The following is a 19,121-nucleotide window of genomic DNA, read 5'->3' on the forward strand; positions in this document are numbered from 1 at the left end:
TTTTTTTTTTTTTTTTTTTTTTTATAAATTGTTTTCATAATTTTCAGTTTTTTTTTTACAAACAAAAATCATTTTTTAATTTTTTTTTGTTTTTCTTTAATTTTTTTTATTTTGTTTTTAAAAAATAACTTTTTATTTTTATTTTTTTGAAAAATTGGATTTTTTTTTTTTAATTTTCAGTTAATTTTTCTTTTCTTTTTTTTTTTTTTTTAAAAAAAAAACATTAATAGAAAATTGGTTTTTTTTTTTTTTTTTTTTTTTCTTTTTTCGCTTGTCTTGTTTTTATTTTTTATTTTTTTAAAAAATTGATTTCATAATTTGCAGCTTTTTTGTTTGTTTGTTTGTTTTTTTTTTTTGAAAAAATAAAAATTCGTTATTTAATTTTTTTTTTCGTTTTTCTTTTATGTTTTTAATTTGTTTTTAAAAAATATATTTTTTAGTTTCTTTTTTCGAAAAATTGGTTTTTTCGACCAGAGTAATACACTAGGATTGATTGGATGATTCTATCGATCCTATGATCATGTCATGATCAATCGCACGTTAAATCGAACTGATAACTATGTCAAGTTTGATTGATCAGATGTTCGTGTCACAATAGATCGGACCTATGCATTAACATGGATTAGATATTTGATCAAACATTCACTTGTGTCAAGTTTGATCAATCATTTGATCGTATCACGATCGATTAGGCATCCAATGGTAGGTGTTTTTGTAACGGGAGGAGGAAGAAAAAAAATAATAAATGAAAGAATTAGTGGCGTTTTACATTTGACACATCACTAATTAGTGATAGATATTTTATTGATCCTACGATCCTGTCATGATCGATCGAACTAGTACTTATTAGGATCAATCGCACGTTAGATCGAACATTCACTATGTCAATTACAATTGATCAAACTCTATCATGATCGATCAGACTAATTTAATGCACTATGATCGATCGGATGGTCTATCGATCCTATTGATCTATCACGATAGATCAGATGAACTATCGATCCTATTAATCAATCACGATTAATCGGATGATCTATTGATCCTATTGATCTATCACGATCGATCGGATGATCTATCGATCCTATTGATATATCATGATTGATCGGATGATCTATCGATCCTATTTATCTATCACGATTGATCGAATGATCTATTGATCCTATTTATCTATCACGATCGATAGGATGATCTATTGATTCTACGGATCTATCATGATTGATTGGATGATCTATCGATCTTACTGATATATCTTGATCGATCGAACGATCTATTGATCCTATTGATCTATCATGATCGATAGGATGATTTATCGATTCTATTGATCTATAATGATTGATCAGATCTACCATCGTGATAGAGTGTGATTGACCAGACTTGACACAGTGAAGGTTCGATCGATCCTAGTGTAGTAGATAGATAAATCATGATAGGACAATATGATCGATGGACCATCCGATCAATCATAGTGCATTAATTAGTTCGATCGATCGTGATAGAGTTATATCAATTATATTTGATATATATAAAAATAAATTGAAATTAAATTCTTTAGTGATGTGCGAATTTAGTTAATTAATAATATAATAATATTAAATAAAAATTATTTAGTAATGTGCCAAAATTTGCCAAGTTATTCTTTAAAAACAAATTAAAGAAATTAAAGAAAAACAAAAAAAAAAAATTAAAAGTAAAAACGAAAAAAAAAATATTTTTCTTTAAAAAAAACAAAAAATTATGAAAACAATTTTTTTATTTTTTATTTTTAAAAACAAAACAAATGAAAAATAAAAAAGTAAAACCAGTTTTCTATTAAATTAAAAAAAAAACTGTAAAAACAAAAATTTTGTGTCCTGCGCGCCACTTCCCAAAAGTTAAAACCAGCACTCTTTTTACTTTTTTCTTTTTTTTTTTTTTTTTTTTTTTTTTTTTTTTTTTTTTTTTTTTCTTTTTGTCTTCAAGATTGAGTAATGTTTATCTCCTTACATATTCTTTGCACGTTCTTCTTCCTCTTACCTCGTTCTTTTCCCTCAATTTTTCTTTTTTGAGAGGCCGAGATAGGGAGATTGAGAGATCGGGAGAGGGAGATCTGAGAGGGAGAGGGAGATGTTTCTGGTGGGTTGGCTGCCGCTGGGGAGGACGCCAGAGATGTCGGAGAGGGATTTTTCCTGGAGCCCAAACAACGGGGATCCAATTTTTGGATAAGTAACTTCTCAGATTTTGAATTCCGGTTGATGGGTACCGAATTTTTGGGTAGAAAATCTCTAAGAAAGCCGTATGGGTATAGGAAAATTTTGCTGGGTTCTTGAGGGTTTTCCGGTAAAAAAAATTTTGAGGTTATTTGGGGAGAGGACCGAATGGGCTTTGAGTTTGAGTTTAATTTTTTTCTCTGTTTTTTCCCTAGCAGATTGACCATGCCCAACATTTGGCACCTGGGTCATATGCTCGATTTAGACAATAAGGGATTGTTGCTTCAGTTCGGGTTTGATGTTCTCTTTGTCCGGTTAGAAGTATTAGTAGCACTCTTATGGTGCAAAATGTTATGCAAGGGCACACACCATTGGAAGGGCTTCTTGTGGTTCCATCCAACAAAGGGTCTTTAACCATAGCGGGACAGGGAAACCAGATCCATCCATTGATGGAAAATATTTGAACTTCTTGAAAGGAAAATGCATATGGGCGTCGGACTTGGTTGACCTTGATGAGCGATTTCTGGCGAGTAACATGAATGTCGGCAGTTCTTTTTTTTTTTTTTTTTGATATTTTTTTTTAAAAATTTTTTAAAAGTGTGAACGCACGTTACTAAAAATAATATAATTTTTTTTAAAATGTACATTAGAAACATTCTTTTATTATTATTATTTTTTAATTTAGTAACTTGCAAAAGTGTTTATCACGTTACTAATTGTAGTAACGTGCAAAAATGACAGGTTACCATTTAGTAACCTGGTGACAATTTTCACGCTACTAAAATTATTTTAGTAACTCAAGATTTAGAAACTTGAGCATCACATTGCTAAAGTAAGGTTATTAAAACTTCAATTTTTTGTAGTCGCGTCTTTTCAACCCTACATTTTATAGGAAAACATTTAATATATATATATATATATATATATATATATATATATATATTATTTCCTTGAATAGAATTTGATCCAACATTTTCTCCTTCATTTCTATGCGCATCACTTGCTCCGAGAATGTTCCCAAGAAGGCCAGTAAAAGCAGTATAAGAAAGAAAACAAATTCTGCCCGGAGTTGCACAATGTTCTCAAAGATTGCGAGCCGTATTTAGAGTGGGTTTGACACTTCGATTCTTGCAGGTTAAAAGTACAATTTCAAATCGAATAGCATAAAATGTATCATTTAGAAATGCGTTTTTTTTTTTTTTAAAAAAAAAAAAATTATGATTTTTGAGTTTTCAAATCGAAAGCAATGCGGTGCAGTTTTAAAAATATACAATTTTATTTTTAAAGGTTAAACTGCGAGTTTAAAGGTCAAACTCTGATTTTACCAAATGCTTAACTTTAATTGTAAAAAATCGTGTTTTCAAATCGCATATTTTCAAATCACAAACACAAAAATTATATCGTCAACACAGTTTATTTAAAGTAAAAATAAACATGAGCAAAATCAAGTCAAGACTCTCAAGAGATTCTATAAGACGGTTAAAAAGTCACAATCAGTGAGACAATTTCAAAGAATTATGAATCTTTAAAAGATATTTTTCCATAATCTTTTCATTTGCAAATCATCTACGTCCTTGAAATTATAAGATGCTCTCTAATATTTCTGCATTCTTATGAAAATATTTCTTTAGAGGTTTGAGATATGCATATCTTCCGAAGTAATCAATCTTGATAGTCTTTAAGCAATGCCGCCAACACGGAACTGGAAGAAATTTGCAACAACTTGGATTTTTTGATTTGTATATAGGAGCTTCATAAGAGAACTGAAATAAGAGCATGCACACAATTGGGAACATTATACAAAATGCTAGAAAAAAAGTATAAGAAAGAAAGAAAGGTGTTTGAAACTAAATTTAGAAATGCGAAAACATAATCGCAAGAAGAATAATTTTTTTTTTAATTATAAAAAATTCATTAGCGCATTGTAATACCACCATTAGCATCTAATGTCACATGCTATGAATGAACCACAAAAGGTCAAATTACAGTTGATACAAAATAATAGATAATACTTGGAGTACTATAACTTTTATTATAAAATAATTTACAAACTAATGCGGCATTTTATATAATTGGTGAAATAATTAAGAGAACTTAATAAGCCATATTTTTGTTTGATTATTTTACTGGTTATGAACTACCACATCAATGAATTGTGACAAAATAGAAGATGAACATGACATGGTTACAAGAATGACTTTTTACTACAGTAGCTTTGTTTTGAAACACTAACGAACCGAAGCATCATAAAAAATAACAGTTTTAAAAGAAAGTTTCTACATTCTCAAAAATGAACATATGCAATACGTACCATGAAAGATATTTTCTCATCTTTAAGATCATCTGTCTTCCATTCTATAAGAAGAATCTCTAGAAGTGGAGAAATCCATAACAATGCATCTACAAGTTCGATGACCTCATCTCTATACCTTGGATTCCCTCCATACAACTTTAACTTCAATTGCTTGACATTATATAAAGGGGATGGTAGCGTTTCTCTCAATTCTTTTGGAGCAATCAAACTCTTTACAAAGTAAATTAAAACAAATGTTAGATTTTTATAATATATGATTATAATTGATATACAAAGTAACAAGATTAAAGAGAATCAAGTAAAAGAAACTAGAATACCTTGGCAAGACCTCTCCAAATCAATAATTTTGGATGACTTAACTTTGCGAGGAATTCAATTGTTTCAACATCCAGAGAAGTATTTTCTTCAAATTTGAGACTAACTTCCGATAGAGTAAAAGCGTTGGAAGAAAGGGATATAACATGACCACAATAATCAAGTCTACGTAAGTTAGGAGTAACAATGTTAGCTCCAACCAAATTAATGCATTGATCAATGGTCAAACTCTTCATGCGATCACTTGAAATCTTAATCCTTTCCAACATACAAAAAGAATGAAGCTCCAAGCTCTCAATGAGTGGATGTTTAGAAAGGAAACCGTGCAACCATTTGTCTGTCACAATGCGTGAATTTAAAACTAGCTTCTTTAGATTTGGTGCTTCCATCTCAAAGCTCTCAAGTTCTTCATAACAGAGTAGCAGCTTAATGGACATGAGTTTAGGAAGACATGCTGGCAAATGTATATTTTTCAACCCGTAACATCGTCCAATTTCTAACTCTTCTAAAACAGGACAACTATAAATTAGACTTGGAAAAATCTGGTCATCCATATCAACCCGCGACAAAACCAACTTTCTCAAAGAAGATAAATTAATATCACTGTGAGATGACTTCGACTTCAATTTACCCCCAGACAAGTTCAACAAGATTATTGATTTTGCTCTTAGAATACTCTCAGGTATCGGATAAGCGTCACGTTACTCGTCAGCACTAGAGATATAGTATTTTAATTCAAGATACAACTCTTTTACATTGCTTTCGAGTGCATAGGCAATCCAACGGGTCACAACAACATAATCCGGATCATCCAAGAGCAAAATTTCAAGATCAAACTTGTTTATACATAGCTTTTGCCTACACCTGCTTACTAAAGTTCTCTCCACAAAATAATTGAACTCCTCATAGTTCATCCTGATTTTTGGCTTTTTAGAGTTTCCCGAAATGTCGTACAAGTATGACTGATGGTAATCTGAATAAAATATCGGAATGGGGAATAAAGTCCAGACCTTTCGCCATCTCTTGGACAATATACTGAGTTGAAGTATTTTTTTCAAGGGGGTGAATGATAAGATGTGTTCTACAATTGGTTCCGGCAATTCTGATAGTAGGTCAATTTTGTGTTCCATAATAAGCTTGAATTAATTAACCTTCCTCCAAACCAGCAAAGACGTCCTGGCACGATAATTAGCAAATTATCGTTAAAAAAAAAAGAAGAAGAAAAAGGGTAGATCGAAGATACAGTTTGATAGTGGTTCAGACGAGAAAACTGAAAACATACGTGATACGTAATACGTTGATGAGAGAGAAGCAAATAGAAGTGAGAATGGGGTTTTATTTTTTCATTCTACCTCTGATGGATGTGTCGCATTGAATGTCTTGACTCTAGATCGATTTTCTTTAACCATTCAGTATATATTGATGTCTATATTAAATATTATAAGCCGAGAGATTTCGCCAAAAGTGGCTTGAGAAAGGTTAACAACAGTTTACTAGTCGTGTCCATATCCATGAAGAGCACAAGAGGCAGATCGATCCATAGGCTGGGGAGTCGATCTCGAGGTCCAATTGCACACAAATTTGGTCGCGTACGTGGAAATTATTGTCCAAAGTTGCAATGGATTACAAAACAGATTACAGGAATGCCAGTGGGAGGGAATTTCCAGGATGTTTTCAGGGAAAGTATACGGGTAGAAAATTTGAAGTTCCATATATAGGTTTCAAAAACACAAGAATTAGTACTATTTGAACAAACATGCCAATGCGAAATAACAGGCCAACATGCAGTAAAATTCGGAGCAAAATACACATCCTATTATTCCGAACTAAATAAAATCACAGGAATTGAATTGAAGACAAACCTTTTTTCTTCCAAGTTTGGTAGAGAGAAGAAGAAACAGAAAATTCAACGGCGGCTGCAAAATCGCGAAATTTTCAGAACGTCGGCAAATTGTTTTGTGAAGGAGAGGACTACCTAAACTTATACTGTAAATAAGCCGTCTTTTTCAACCCTACATTTTCTTAAAGAATATATATATATATATATATATATATATATATATATATATATATATATATATATATATATATATTCATGCCATTGACGCTTTTACCTGATTGTGTACTCATATTTACAAGTTTACCTTTTAAAAAATTTTAGGCCCAGCCTACAAGTCTTGGCAATTGGGCATTTTGGATGTTTTGGCAATCAGAAGACCAAACGGACTTTTTTTTTTTTTTGTTTGGCCGATAGGGATTTTGGTCGGCAGATCCTATGTTTTCATTTGTATTATATTTGGTTGTATTTGGAGTTTTTAGTTGAGTTGTCAAAATTTTATTGGATTTATATTTTGAGTTTTTATATTTAGTCCGTTTGGATTTACGATTTCAAAAAATGCAATTTTAAAATGTGCGATTTAAAAAAGTGATTTTTAAAAACATAATTAAACATTTGACAAAATCGTAATTTTGACCTTTAAAATTGTAGGTTAGCCTTTAAAATTATGTGTTTTCAAAAAAGCACACCATTAACTGTGTTTTCTGCGTTTTTAAATCGCAATTTTTAAAAAAACGAATTTATCAAATAGTTAATTTTCTGCATTTTGGTTTAAAATTGAACTTTTTTTTTACAAAATTGCGATTTGGTTTAAGAATATTACTACAACTTTTATTATAAAGTAATTTACAAATTTATGTGATAATTTATAATTGGTAAAATAATTAAGAAAAAAAAAATAGATTGAGGGCATTGGTTAATTCAACTAAACCATGCAGACACAACAACAATAGCTCCACTGCCACTAACACAATCCTTCCCCTAAAATTAATTTAGATTCTTTTTAAGTACGTAGAATTTAAGAACATAATATTTCTAGTTACTAAGGTTGTAAAATAAACATCACAAATTTATTATGTATGACAAATTGGTGAAAGGGTGGATAAATCATACAAAACATTCACCCTCCAACAATATTTTTACCATGGCATCACTTGCTCAACTTGCTCCCTTGAGGAGAAAGTTCCCAAGAAGCCCAGTAAAAGCAGTATAAGAAAAAGAAAACAAATTCTGCCTCGGGTTGCACAATCTTCTCAAAGATCGCGAGCAATATTTAAAATGCGTTTGACATTGTGATTTTGCAAGTTTGATGAAATTTAAAATAGAGTAATAAAGGCGGAAGCAAGAGAGAGAAGATAATACAAGGAATTATTAGTGGTTCGGTGCATTTTAGACACCTACATCTACAATTACAAATTAGCCCTAAAGGCTAGATTGTGCTTATTGACATATTTGTCTCTAGGCTTGGCAATTTTGATACAACCCGCGAATTCAACACGAACACGACATGAATATATAGGGTTTGAGTTTAGGCTATAACCCGTTTATGACCCGTCAACCCGTTTATGACACGTTTATGACTCGTTAATGATCCACCAACCTGTTTATGACACATTTATGACTCATCAACCCGTTTATAACATATTTATGACGCAATAATTACACATTTTTTACCAAATTAGTTAAATGAGTTGACACGCTAACCACTTTGTCAACTAGGAGTTAGAATGATTAGTATGATTTATTCATACACAAACTCAAGGCATCCTTCCAATGAATTTTTGTCTTAAAAGATGAAATTATTATATTCCAGCTACCATTCTTTGGTTTGTTTTTGAACCAAATACCACATGCTCACCAAAAGTTCACCCATCTTATTATTTTTAACTCAAATTAATTATCTGTCTGCTAATGCACATGCAATCATATAGGGATTGCTCATTAGTCTTGATTTTTAACTCCATATGATAGATCAGATGAAAATTAGATTGAGAACATAAATTAATTCAACTCAACGAGACACTACATCAACAGCTCCAACGCCGTAGACACACTACACAATCCTTCCCCTAATATTAATTTAAAATCTTATGAAAAAAATTTGAAATTAAGAATATAGTATTGCTAGTTACTATTTGTGAACAATAAACAAGACAAATTTATAAAGCATGACAAGTTGGTGAATGTCTGGATAATCATACAAAACAATATGCCAAAATCGAGTCAAGAGATTCTATAAGACGATTCAAAAGTCACAATCAGTCATGAGATAATTTCAAAGAATTGTGAATCTTTAAAAGATACTTTTCCATAATCTTTAAAAGATACATCACTTAATTCAACTCAACCATGCAGACACTACATCAATAGCTCCATCGCAATCCGTCCCCTAAAATTTATTTAAAATCTTTTGAAAAAACTTGAAATTAAAAAGATAGTATTGCTAGTTACTAATAGTGAACAATAAACAAGACAAATTTATAAAGCATAACAAGTTAGTGAATGTCTAGATAATCTTGCAAAACATTATGCCTTTAACACGGTTTATTTAAAGTAAAAATAAACATGAACAAAATCAAGTCAAGAGATTCTAGAAGATGATTCAAAAGTCACAATCAGTGAGACAATTTCAAAGAATTATGAATCTTTAAAAGATACTTTTCCATAATATTTTTATTTGCAAATCCAGCCTCTATGTTACTTTTATTGGCCTTGAAATTATAGGATGCTCTCTAATATTTCTGCATTCTTATGAAAATATTTCTTTAGAGCTTTGACATTTTCAGATCTTTTGGACTCATCAATCTTGATGCTCTTTAAGCAATGCCGCCAACACGGAAATGGAAGAAATTTGCAACAACTTGAATTTTTCGATTTGTAAACAGGAGTTTCATATGAGAACTGAAATAAGAGCATGCACACAGTTAGGAACACTATACAAAATACCATAAAAATGTATAAGAAAAAAATAAAAGTGGAGAAAATATTAGAAGGTTCATTAGAAAATGATTGATTCTCAAAGATATATGAATCATTTGGTAAGCCCATCCTCTTCGTTAGCAGAGATGGAGATGACAAATATCTGCATTCTATGTAACTATCGATTTTGAAGGTGGTCTGAAAGGAAAAAGTGTTTGGGAAGCCATAGAGATAGAGGATGACGATGTCTCTTACGAAATTGATGGGGGGTTTAAGATGATGAAAAAATTATAATTATGGCATATATATATTTTTGAAATTAAGGACATAAATTTCTTACAAACTGGGTTGTAGGTGACATGTATCCCTGAACATGTGAGAAGAACATATATATATATATATATATATATATATATATTTTAATAACATTAATACGAAAACATGCGCTTAAATGACACGTCACCTTTTAATTAAAAGGCTGGGTTGTAAGAACTCCTACAATCTGGTTTGTAAGAATTTTTTGTCTTAAAATTAAATGGAGGAAACATTATATTGTTCGTGCAATGCCAACAAAAATATCTGATTCAAAGTAACAAAGAATAATATGCAAAACAGGATCATGAACATGATATATGAATTACCCTAAAATGTGTAAAGATGGGAGAAGCTTCATATACAAATATTGAATTTTTTTTTTTTAAAAAACTTTATCTAAAATATAATTAGGTGGTCAAAAATTAAAATCTTCAAGTTTGTATATAGCACGGATCTATATAAGATTTTAATATTATTTTTACAGTTATTCTCAAAAAATGAAAATAAAGAAAAGAAAAACAAAGAAATTTTGAATTACAAATATTAGTGTATTGGCCAGAACAAAAAGTGTAACACGTGTACTTCAGGTAATCCTGAAATAGTTTCACTGAGTTGGTAGTTAATTACAATATATTATGATGCCCATAGTACTTGATTTGGATTAAAACTCGGGAAGCCAATAAAGAGGAAGAACCAAACAAGATTATTCATGAAGATGATGCCTGATTGGAAATGGGAAAAATACACCGACTATTTATTTATTTTAATAAAAGATCATTAACCGTCAATGGAACCATTGCACCAAATTGAAAATATTTTTAGTCGGTGGGAAGTCTATTAATTAACCGACTTTTAGGGTTCAGTAGGCAAAAACGTCCTTATTGAAACCGAATGAACCGATACCCATCCCTTAACACAAATGAATTTTTACTGAGAATTCATTATAAGAAATGAGGATATGCAATACCTTGAAAGATATATTGTCAACCATCTCGATCAAAGGATACTCCCATTCTATAAAGAGAATCTCTAGAAGAGGAGAAAACCATAACATTGCATCCACAAGTTTGATGATTTCATCTCCCCCAAGTGGATAATCTACTATTAGCTTCAATTGCTTGACATTATATAATGGAGATGGTAGTATTTCTCTCAATTCTTCTGGAGCAATCACATTCTTCACAAAGTAAACAAGAACAAATGTTAGATTTTTATAATATAAGATCATAATTGATGTACAAAGTAACAAAATTAAAGAGAATCAAGTAAAAGAAGCTAAAATACCTCGGCACAACCACTCCAAGTCAATAATTTCGGATGACTTAACTTTGCGAGGAATTCAATCTTTTCAACATCCAAAGGAGTATCACTCAAAAAGTAAAGATTAACTTCCGATAGAGTAAAAGCGTTGGAAGAAAGGGATATAACATCACCACAATAATCGAGTGTATGTAAGTTAGGAGTATCAATGTTAACTCCAACCAAATGATCACTGGATTGATCAATGGTCAAACTCTTCATGTGATCGCTTGAAATCTTAATCCTTTCCAACATACAAAAATAACTAAGCTCCAAGCTCTCAATGAGTGGATGTTTAGAAAGGAAACCGTGCAACCATTTGTCTGTCACAATGGGTGAATTTAAAACTAGCTTCTTTAGATTTGGTGCTTCCATCTCAAAACTCTCAAGTTCTTCATAACAGAACAGCAGCTTAATGGACATGAGTTTAGGAAGACATGCTGGCAAATGTATATTTTTCAACCCGTAACAGCGTCCAATTTCTATTTCTTCTAAAACAGGACAACCATAAATCAGACTTCGCAAAATCTGATCATCCATATCAACTCGCGACAAAACCAACTTTCTCAAAGAAGATAAATTAATGTCATTGTAAGATGACTTCGACTTCAAGTTACCCCCAAACAAGTTCAACAAAATTATTGATTTTGCTTTTAGAATACTCTCAGGCACCTTATACTCATCAGGCTTCTCTTCAGAGCTATAGACATAGGATTTTAAGCCAAGATTCAACTCTTTTACATTGCTTTTGATTGCATAGCCAATCCAACGGTTCGCAACAACATAATCTGGTTCACACATGACCCTAATTTTAAGATTAAACATGTTTATACTAAGCTTTTGCCTACAGCGGCATACTAAAGTTCTCTCCACAAAATAATTGAACTCCTCACTCTTTATTTTGATTTTCCGCTTTTTTTCGTTGCCCGAAATCTCGTACAAATTTGACTCATAGAATTTTGAATTAAATTGCGGAATGGGGAATAAAGTCCAAACTTTTTGCCATCTCTTGGACAATGTACTGAGTTGAAGTATTTTTTTCAAGGGGATGAATGATAGGATGTGTTCTACAACTGGTTCCGGCAATTCTGATAATCTGTCAGTTGTGTGCTCCATATATAATAAGCTTGAATTAATTAACCTTCCTCCAAACTAGCAAAGACGTCCTGGCACGATAATTTAGTCAGCAAATTGTTTGATTGGGAGCAAAATACACATCCTATTATTCTTTTGTTAAGCACGGCCAAGTTTGTAGATGCTTGCAAGTTGCAACAACCTTTTTGGCCCGCAGAAGAATGATCATGATCTTAAGCATTGCTCTAAAGTAAATTATTTGAGTAATACTATTTAGTAGACTTATAAATTGTACACCGACCACCAAAAACATAGTAACAATTAATTATTACTTCATAGGCAACAAGAAAAAAGGGAAAATATTCTTCAGACTTTATTGAAGCTAGCATTCACTGAAAGGCAAGAAAAACCACACAAAACCTGATTAATTAGTTTATCCTATCGATCAGCGGCCCTAAAAAGTCTCTGATTTGAATGTATTATGTCCTATATTTCCGACTATAAATAAAAAAAAAATTGTATTGTAACCTCAAAGCCAGGCTATCTGGTTAGACTGAATTTTCTATAACAGATAAAGAAAAGGAATTTTCTTCAATGAAAGGTAAGTTAATTATATATATATAGATGATCAAAATCTATAAGCTATAAATCAAATTTATGCTCCCTTTTGTTAGAGAATTGAGTTGGCACGGAGCATAATTAAGCTATAAATTATGCCTTAATGTAGTATTAACACGAGATGCATCACACACATCACAATAGAGAGTGAATCGTTTTATATAAAAAATCAACAAAAGATTTCTCTTATTCTTTCGAAATAAATAAATCATAGGAATTGAAGACTAACCTGTTTTGCTTCAACCACGTACAGCTTCAACGGCGGTAGCACATGCAATTCTGAAATTTTCAGAAAGTCGGCAAATTGTTCTGTGAAGGAGAGGTCGAGAGGACTACTAAACTTATACTCTAAATAAGCCGTCTTTTTCAACCCTACATTTTATTAAATAATATATATATATATATCATGCCATCGACGCTTTTACCTGATTGTGTACGCATATTTACAAGTTTACCTTTTTAAAAGTTTGAGGCCCAGCCCACAAGTCTCAGGAATTGGGCATTTTGGATGTTTTTGGCAATCAGAAGAGTCAGCCACCTCCTTTGCATTTCTATTTTTTTTTTATTACTTTTCTATTGTTTTTACTATTTTTAGTGAGTTTTGTTTTTGTTTTTTGTTTTTTTTTTTTTCAATGAGGCAAACGGCCACTTGGCAGTCTTTAATTGGTTTGACGTTAATTTTATGAATGTAATTTGGACGAAAATACTATATCTGTTTTTAATCATAAGCGTGGTACCATTTATGATACAAATTAAAGACTGTCAATCCTTATCAGAAGAGCCGAGCTGAGTACTTATGCTAATCCTTCGGATTAACCGCTAATGAGATACCACGGCTTGAAGCGAGATTGATGGATGCACGGGTGCTCACGGTGCGAGGTGAGAGGGCCCTCACAAGTAATTCACGACAATAATATAGACAATCAAAAAATTTATAGGATAATGACGATATCCGTGTATCGGTAGATGATGTTACATAAGCATGTTGATGACACAAATGAAATGCCCTTCTACCAAAATGGGAATCTAAATCCTATTAGTATTACCTGCATTGAACAGTTCCCTTCGGTCAAAGTCCTTCCTGTACAGCTCTCAATGGTCAGTAGGTGCTACTAAACACCCTCGTTGATTCCCTCTTCTAAAACTCTTTCTCCCCTTCGTTGACAGCAGCCTCCAGCAATGGCAACTGCATCCGCTCAGGAATTGCATGATTCACATGATTTATTCCTTCATGCAAACTCAAGGCATCCTTAATATGACTTTTTGGCTTAAAGATGAATTGAATATTATTTCCTCCAAACCAATAGAAACGTCTTAGTACGATAATTTAATTAGCATAATTATCGTTGGTACTAAAAGCAATTCAATTTTCTTTTTTTTCTTTTTTTCAAATTCTATAAATAATACAAGTTTTTTGTCTTAACGTATCCCACGATAAGAAAAGAAATTATAAGCTCACAATAAACATGCCAATAGTAAAATCGGGAGAATAAAATCATAGGAAGACCAACTTTTTTCTTCAATACAGTTTATTTAAAGTAAAAATAAACATGAGCAAACTCAAGTCAAGAGATTCTATAAGACGATTTAAAAGTCACAATCAATGAGACAATTTCAAAGAATTATGAATCTTTAAAAGATACTTTTCCATAATCTTTTCATTTGCAAATCCTCTTCGTCCTTAAAATTATAGGATGCTCTCTAATATTTCTGCATTCTTATGAAAATATTTCTTTAGAGCTTTGACATCTGCAGATCTTCCAGACTCATCAATCTTGATAGTCTTTAAGCAATGCCGCCAACACAAAATTGGAAGAAATTTGCAACAACCTGGGTTTTTCGATTTGTAAACAGGAGTTTCATATGAGAACTGAAATAAGAGTATGCACACAGTTAGGAACACTATACAAAATGCTAGAAAAAGGTATAAGAAAAGATTAAAAGGTGTTTGAAACTAAATTTAGAAATGCAAAAACATGATGGCAATAAGAATAATATATATTTTTATTTATAAAAATTCATTCGTGCATTGTAATACCACCATTAGCATATAATGTGACGTGCTCAAATTACAATTGATACAAAATAATAGAAAACGCTTGGAGTACGACAACATTTACTATAAAATCATTTGCAAAATGATGCGGCAATTTATATAATTGGTTAAATAAATAAGAGAACTTAATAATCCATATTTTTATTTAATTATTTTACCCGTTATGAACTACCACATCAATGAATTGTTACAAAATAGGAGACGAACACGACAAGGTTACAAGAATGACTTTTTACTTCAATAACTTTGTTTTGAAGCACTAACGAACCAAAGCATTCTAAAAAATAATAGTATTAGACGAAAGTTTCTACATTCTTAGAAATGAACATATGCAATATGTACCTTGAAAGATATATTGTCACCTGTCTCCCATTCTATAAGAAGAATCTCTAGAAGAGGAGAAATCCATAACAAGGAATCTACAAGTTCGATGATCTCATCTCTCATACGGTCATACACATGATACCATACCTTTAACTTCAAGTGCTTGACATTATATAAAGGGGATGGCAGTGTTTCTCTCAATTCCTTTGGAGCAATCAAACTCTTCACAAAGTAAATAAAAACAAATGTTAGATTTTTATAACAAATGATAATAATTGATGTACAAAGTAAACCATAGGAGAATCAAATAAAAGAAAGTATAATACCTTGCCACAACCACTGCAACTCATACTCAATTTCGGATGACCTAACTTTGCAAGGAATTCAATTGTTTCAACATCCAGGGAAGTCTTTCTCGAAAAATGGAGACTAACTTCCAATAGAGTAAAATCGTTGGGAGAAAAGGGTATAACATCACCACTATAGCCGAGTCTATATAAGTTAGGAGTAACAATGTTAACTTCAACCAAATAACTGCATTGACAAATGATCAAACTCTTCATGCGATCACTTGAAATTTTAATCCTTTCCAACATATCGCAAGACTTAAGGGCCAAGCTCTCAATGAGTGGATGTTTAGAAAGGATACTATGCAACCATTTGTCTGTCACAATGGGTGAATTTAAAACTAGCGTCTTTAGATTTGGTGCTTCCACCTCAAAGCTCTCAAGTCCATTACAATCATAGAGCAGCGCAATGGCCGTGAGTTTAGGAAGACATGCTGGCAAATGTATATTTTTCAACCCGTAACATTGTGCAATTTCTATCTCTTCCAAAACCGGACAACCATAAATTAGACTTGAGAAAATCTGGTCATCCATATCAACTCGTGACAGAATCAACTTTCTCAAAGAAGATAAATTAATATCATTGTAAGATGACTTCGACTTCAAGTTACTCGCAGACAACTTCAACAAAATTATTGATTTTGCTCTTAGAATACTCTCAGGCACCTGATACTCTTCAGGCTTCTTTTGAGAGCTATAGGCACAGGATTTTAAGCCAAGATTCAACTCTTTTACATTGCTTTCGATTGCATACCCAATCCAACGGTTCGCAACAACATAATCCAGTTCATCCATTATCCAAATTTTAAGATTAAACTTGTTTATGCGTAGCTTTTGCCTACAACGGCTTACTAAAGTTCTCTCCACAAAATAATTGAACTCCTCACTCTTTATCCTGATTTTCCGCTTTTTCTCGTTGCCCGAAATCTCGTACAAATTTGACTCATAGAACTTTGAATTAAATTGCGGAATGGGGAATAAAGTCCAAACCTTTTGCCATCTCTTAGACAATGTACTAAGTTGAAGTATTTTTTTCAAGGGAATGAATGATAGGATGTGTTCTACAACTGGTTCCGGCAATTCCGATAGTCTGTCAATTTTGTGCTCCATATATAATAAGCTTGAATTAATTAACCTTCCTCCAAACTAGCAAAGACGTCCTGGCACGATAATTTAGTTAGCAAATTATTGTTAAAATAAAATAAAATGAAAAGGTTAAAATAAATAAACCTGAAGACAAACAGACCAACAGTAAAATTGGGAGCAAAATGCACATCCTATTATTCTTTTGTTAAGCACGGCCAAGTTTGTAGATGCTTGCAAGTTGCAACAACCTTTTTGGCCCGTAGAAGAATGATCTTAAGCATTGCTCTAAAGTAAATTATTTGAGTAATACTGTTTAGTAGACTTATAAATTGTTCACCGACCACCAAAAACACAGTAACAATTAATTATTACTTTATAGGCAACAAGAAAAGCGAGAGAATATTCTTCAGACTTTATTGAAGCTAGCATTCACTGAAAGGCAAGAATAACCACACAAAACCTAATTGAGAAATGCTAGAACATCTCCCAATGTTCTCCTGGTGTTCTCCTGGAATGACATATATGTAATTAAAAAATTACATCTATACCATTCCAAGAGAACACAAGGAGATGCTCTAGCATTCCTCAAACCTAATTAGTTAGTTTATCCTATCGATCAGCGGCCCTAAAAAGTCTCTGATTTGAATGTATTATGTCCTATATTTCCGACTATAAATAAAAAAAAATTGTATTGTAACCTCAAAGCCAGGCTATCTGGTTAGACTGAATTTTCTAAAACAGATAAAGAAAAGAAATTTTCTTCAATGAAAGCTACGTTAATTATATATAGATGATCAAAATCTATAAGCTATAAATCAAATTTATGCTCCCTTTTGTTAGAGAATTGAGTTGGCACAGATCGAGCATAATTAAGCTATAAATTATGCCTTACTGCATTATTAACACGAGATGCATCACACACATCACAACAGAGAGTGAATATATCGTTTTATATCAAAAATCATCAAAAGATTTCTCTTATTATTTCGAACTAAATAAAATCAAAGGAATTGAAGAAACCTTTTTTGCTTCAACCACGTACAGCTTCAACGGCGGCAGCACATGCAATTCTGAAATTTTCAGAACGTCGGCAAATTGTTTTGTGAAGGAGAGGACCACTAAACTTATTATTGAACCATCTACGGAGAACCATCACCATACAAGGTAACATACCTTAGATAGCACAACGGCTAGCATAAAATCTGCGACCCAATCACCACAACAGCTCCAGCATCCCCAAATGGAAACCAACGGCTAGCACCAACAAATCAGCAAGGAAATCAAATACCTATTATTCTGTATTTATGTTTTATTATTCTGTGTATTTTCTTTCGTTCCTTTGTAAACAACTCAAATACATGTATAAATTGTAACCCTAGACGAATGGAAAACTCAAGCAATTCAAAACCAATTTCTTCTTACCTTCTTTACTTATACTCTAAATAAGCCGTCTTTTTCAACCCTACATTTTATTAAATAATATATATATATATATATCATGCCATTGACGCTTTTAATGAGGTGCCACTTGGCAGTCCTTAATTGGTTTGACGTGGATTTTCGATAATTTTATTAATGGAATTTGTATAGAAGTATCATCTCCGTTTTTAATTATAAATGTAGTATCATCTATAATACAAATTAAAATTAAAGTGGGCAAAAATAAAATTTTTAATCCACGTACACTAAAAAAGTATTTAACCAATATTTTTAGAAAAACAAAATAGAGGCGGAGAAGATTTGCACCATTAGTTGTTAATGCAGCGAGTGCATGGGGATATATGGGTCCGGTTGCGCATCTCCTGCACATTCAATATTATATGAAGCGGTTCATGCATCACAAACATTTATCTTTTTATCTTTTAAAATTCATACATAATTAATAATCAATAGCAAATTCAAGTTTGTAAATATTTTGTTGGAACTTTTTGATTTCTTGGTATTACCCTCGTATGTTGTGTTTAAGTTCTTGTTAAAACTATGTTGCCAAACTTTCTTTCTTATTACATGCGTTTTAATAAATTGATGCTTACAATTTACCACCAAGTAAATGTCAAGGATTATGGACTCTTTTTTACAAATAAATCCCAATCAATAGATATTTGGTATTAAGTCTTTAGATTTTTCAGAATATTTTTACGTGGAGATCTAAAGATTTTAATCATTGTTTTTAAATTTAATGGTTCAATTTTTTTCTGGTAGCGCTAAGGGTCTATTTAGATTTGCGATTTCAAAAAGTGCGATTTTAAAATATGCGATTAGAAAAAATGATTTTTAAAAATGTATTTAAGCGTTTGACAAAATTACAGTTTTAGCCTTTACAATTGTAGGTTAACCTTTAAAATTCTATGTTTTCAAAAAGCACTCAATTGCCTGCGATCTGAAAATGCAGTTTTTTACGTTTTTCAATCTCAAGTTTTTAAAAACGCAA

At 31.8% G+C, this 19,121-nt stretch overlaps 3 protein-coding genes across 4 annotated transcripts; all 3 read right to left on the reverse strand.

The window, feature by feature from the left end:
• Window positions 1–3,731: 3,731 nt before the first annotated feature.
• On the reverse strand, window positions 3,732–6,775 carry LOC133865219 (uncharacterized). Of its 2 annotated transcripts, XR_009899671.1 has the most exons (4): window positions 6,678–6,775; window positions 4,818–4,903; window positions 4,498–4,710; window positions 3,732–3,949 (listed from the first exon to the last, which is right to left on the reverse strand). XR_009899671.1 is itself a non-coding variant. In XM_062301582.1 (3 exons), the coding sequence occupies exons 1-3, from the start codon at window positions 5,367–5,369 to the stop codon at window positions 3,767–3,769; spliced, it is 948 nt and encodes a 315-aa protein (XP_062157566.1). In that variant the 5' UTR covers window positions 5,370–5,947; the 3' UTR covers window positions 3,732–3,766. The 2 variants fall into 2 exon arrangements, 1 of the variants encoding a protein (XP_062157566.1); XM_062301582.1 differs by lacking the exon at window positions 6,678–6,775 and having other exon boundaries at window positions 4,818–5,947.
• A 2,426-nt stretch (window positions 6,776–9,201) lies between these two features.
• LOC133867111 (putative F-box protein At1g49610) lies at window positions 9,202–13,216 on the reverse strand. The gene is made up of 4 exons (XM_062303793.1): window positions 13,107–13,216; window positions 11,171–12,351; window positions 10,854–11,063; window positions 9,202–9,553 (listed from the first exon to the last, which is right to left on the reverse strand). The coding sequence occupies exons 2-4, from the start codon at window positions 12,299–12,301 to the stop codon at window positions 9,371–9,373; spliced, it is 1,524 nt and encodes a 507-aa protein (XP_062159777.1). The 5' UTR covers window positions 12,302–12,351; window positions 13,107–13,216; the 3' UTR covers window positions 9,202–9,370.
• A 1,348-nt stretch (window positions 13,217–14,564) lies between these two features.
• On the reverse strand, window positions 14,565–16,399 carry LOC133866329 (uncharacterized). Its single transcript, XM_062302848.1, has 3 exons — window positions 15,584–16,399; window positions 15,276–15,479; window positions 14,565–14,747 (listed from the first exon to the last, which is right to left on the reverse strand). Exons 1-3 carry the CDS (start codon window positions 16,397–16,399, stop codon window positions 14,565–14,567), a joined length of 1,203 nt encoding a protein of 400 aa, XP_062158832.1.
• Window positions 16,400–19,121: the final 2,722 nt, after the last annotated feature.

The sequence above is a fragment of the Alnus glutinosa genome, chromosome 4 (assembly GCF_958979055.1).
Source record: "Alnus glutinosa chromosome 4, dhAlnGlut1.1, whole genome shotgun sequence".
In the NCBI taxonomy this organism is placed as follows: Eukaryota; Viridiplantae; Streptophyta; class Magnoliopsida; order Fagales; family Betulaceae; genus Alnus; species Alnus glutinosa.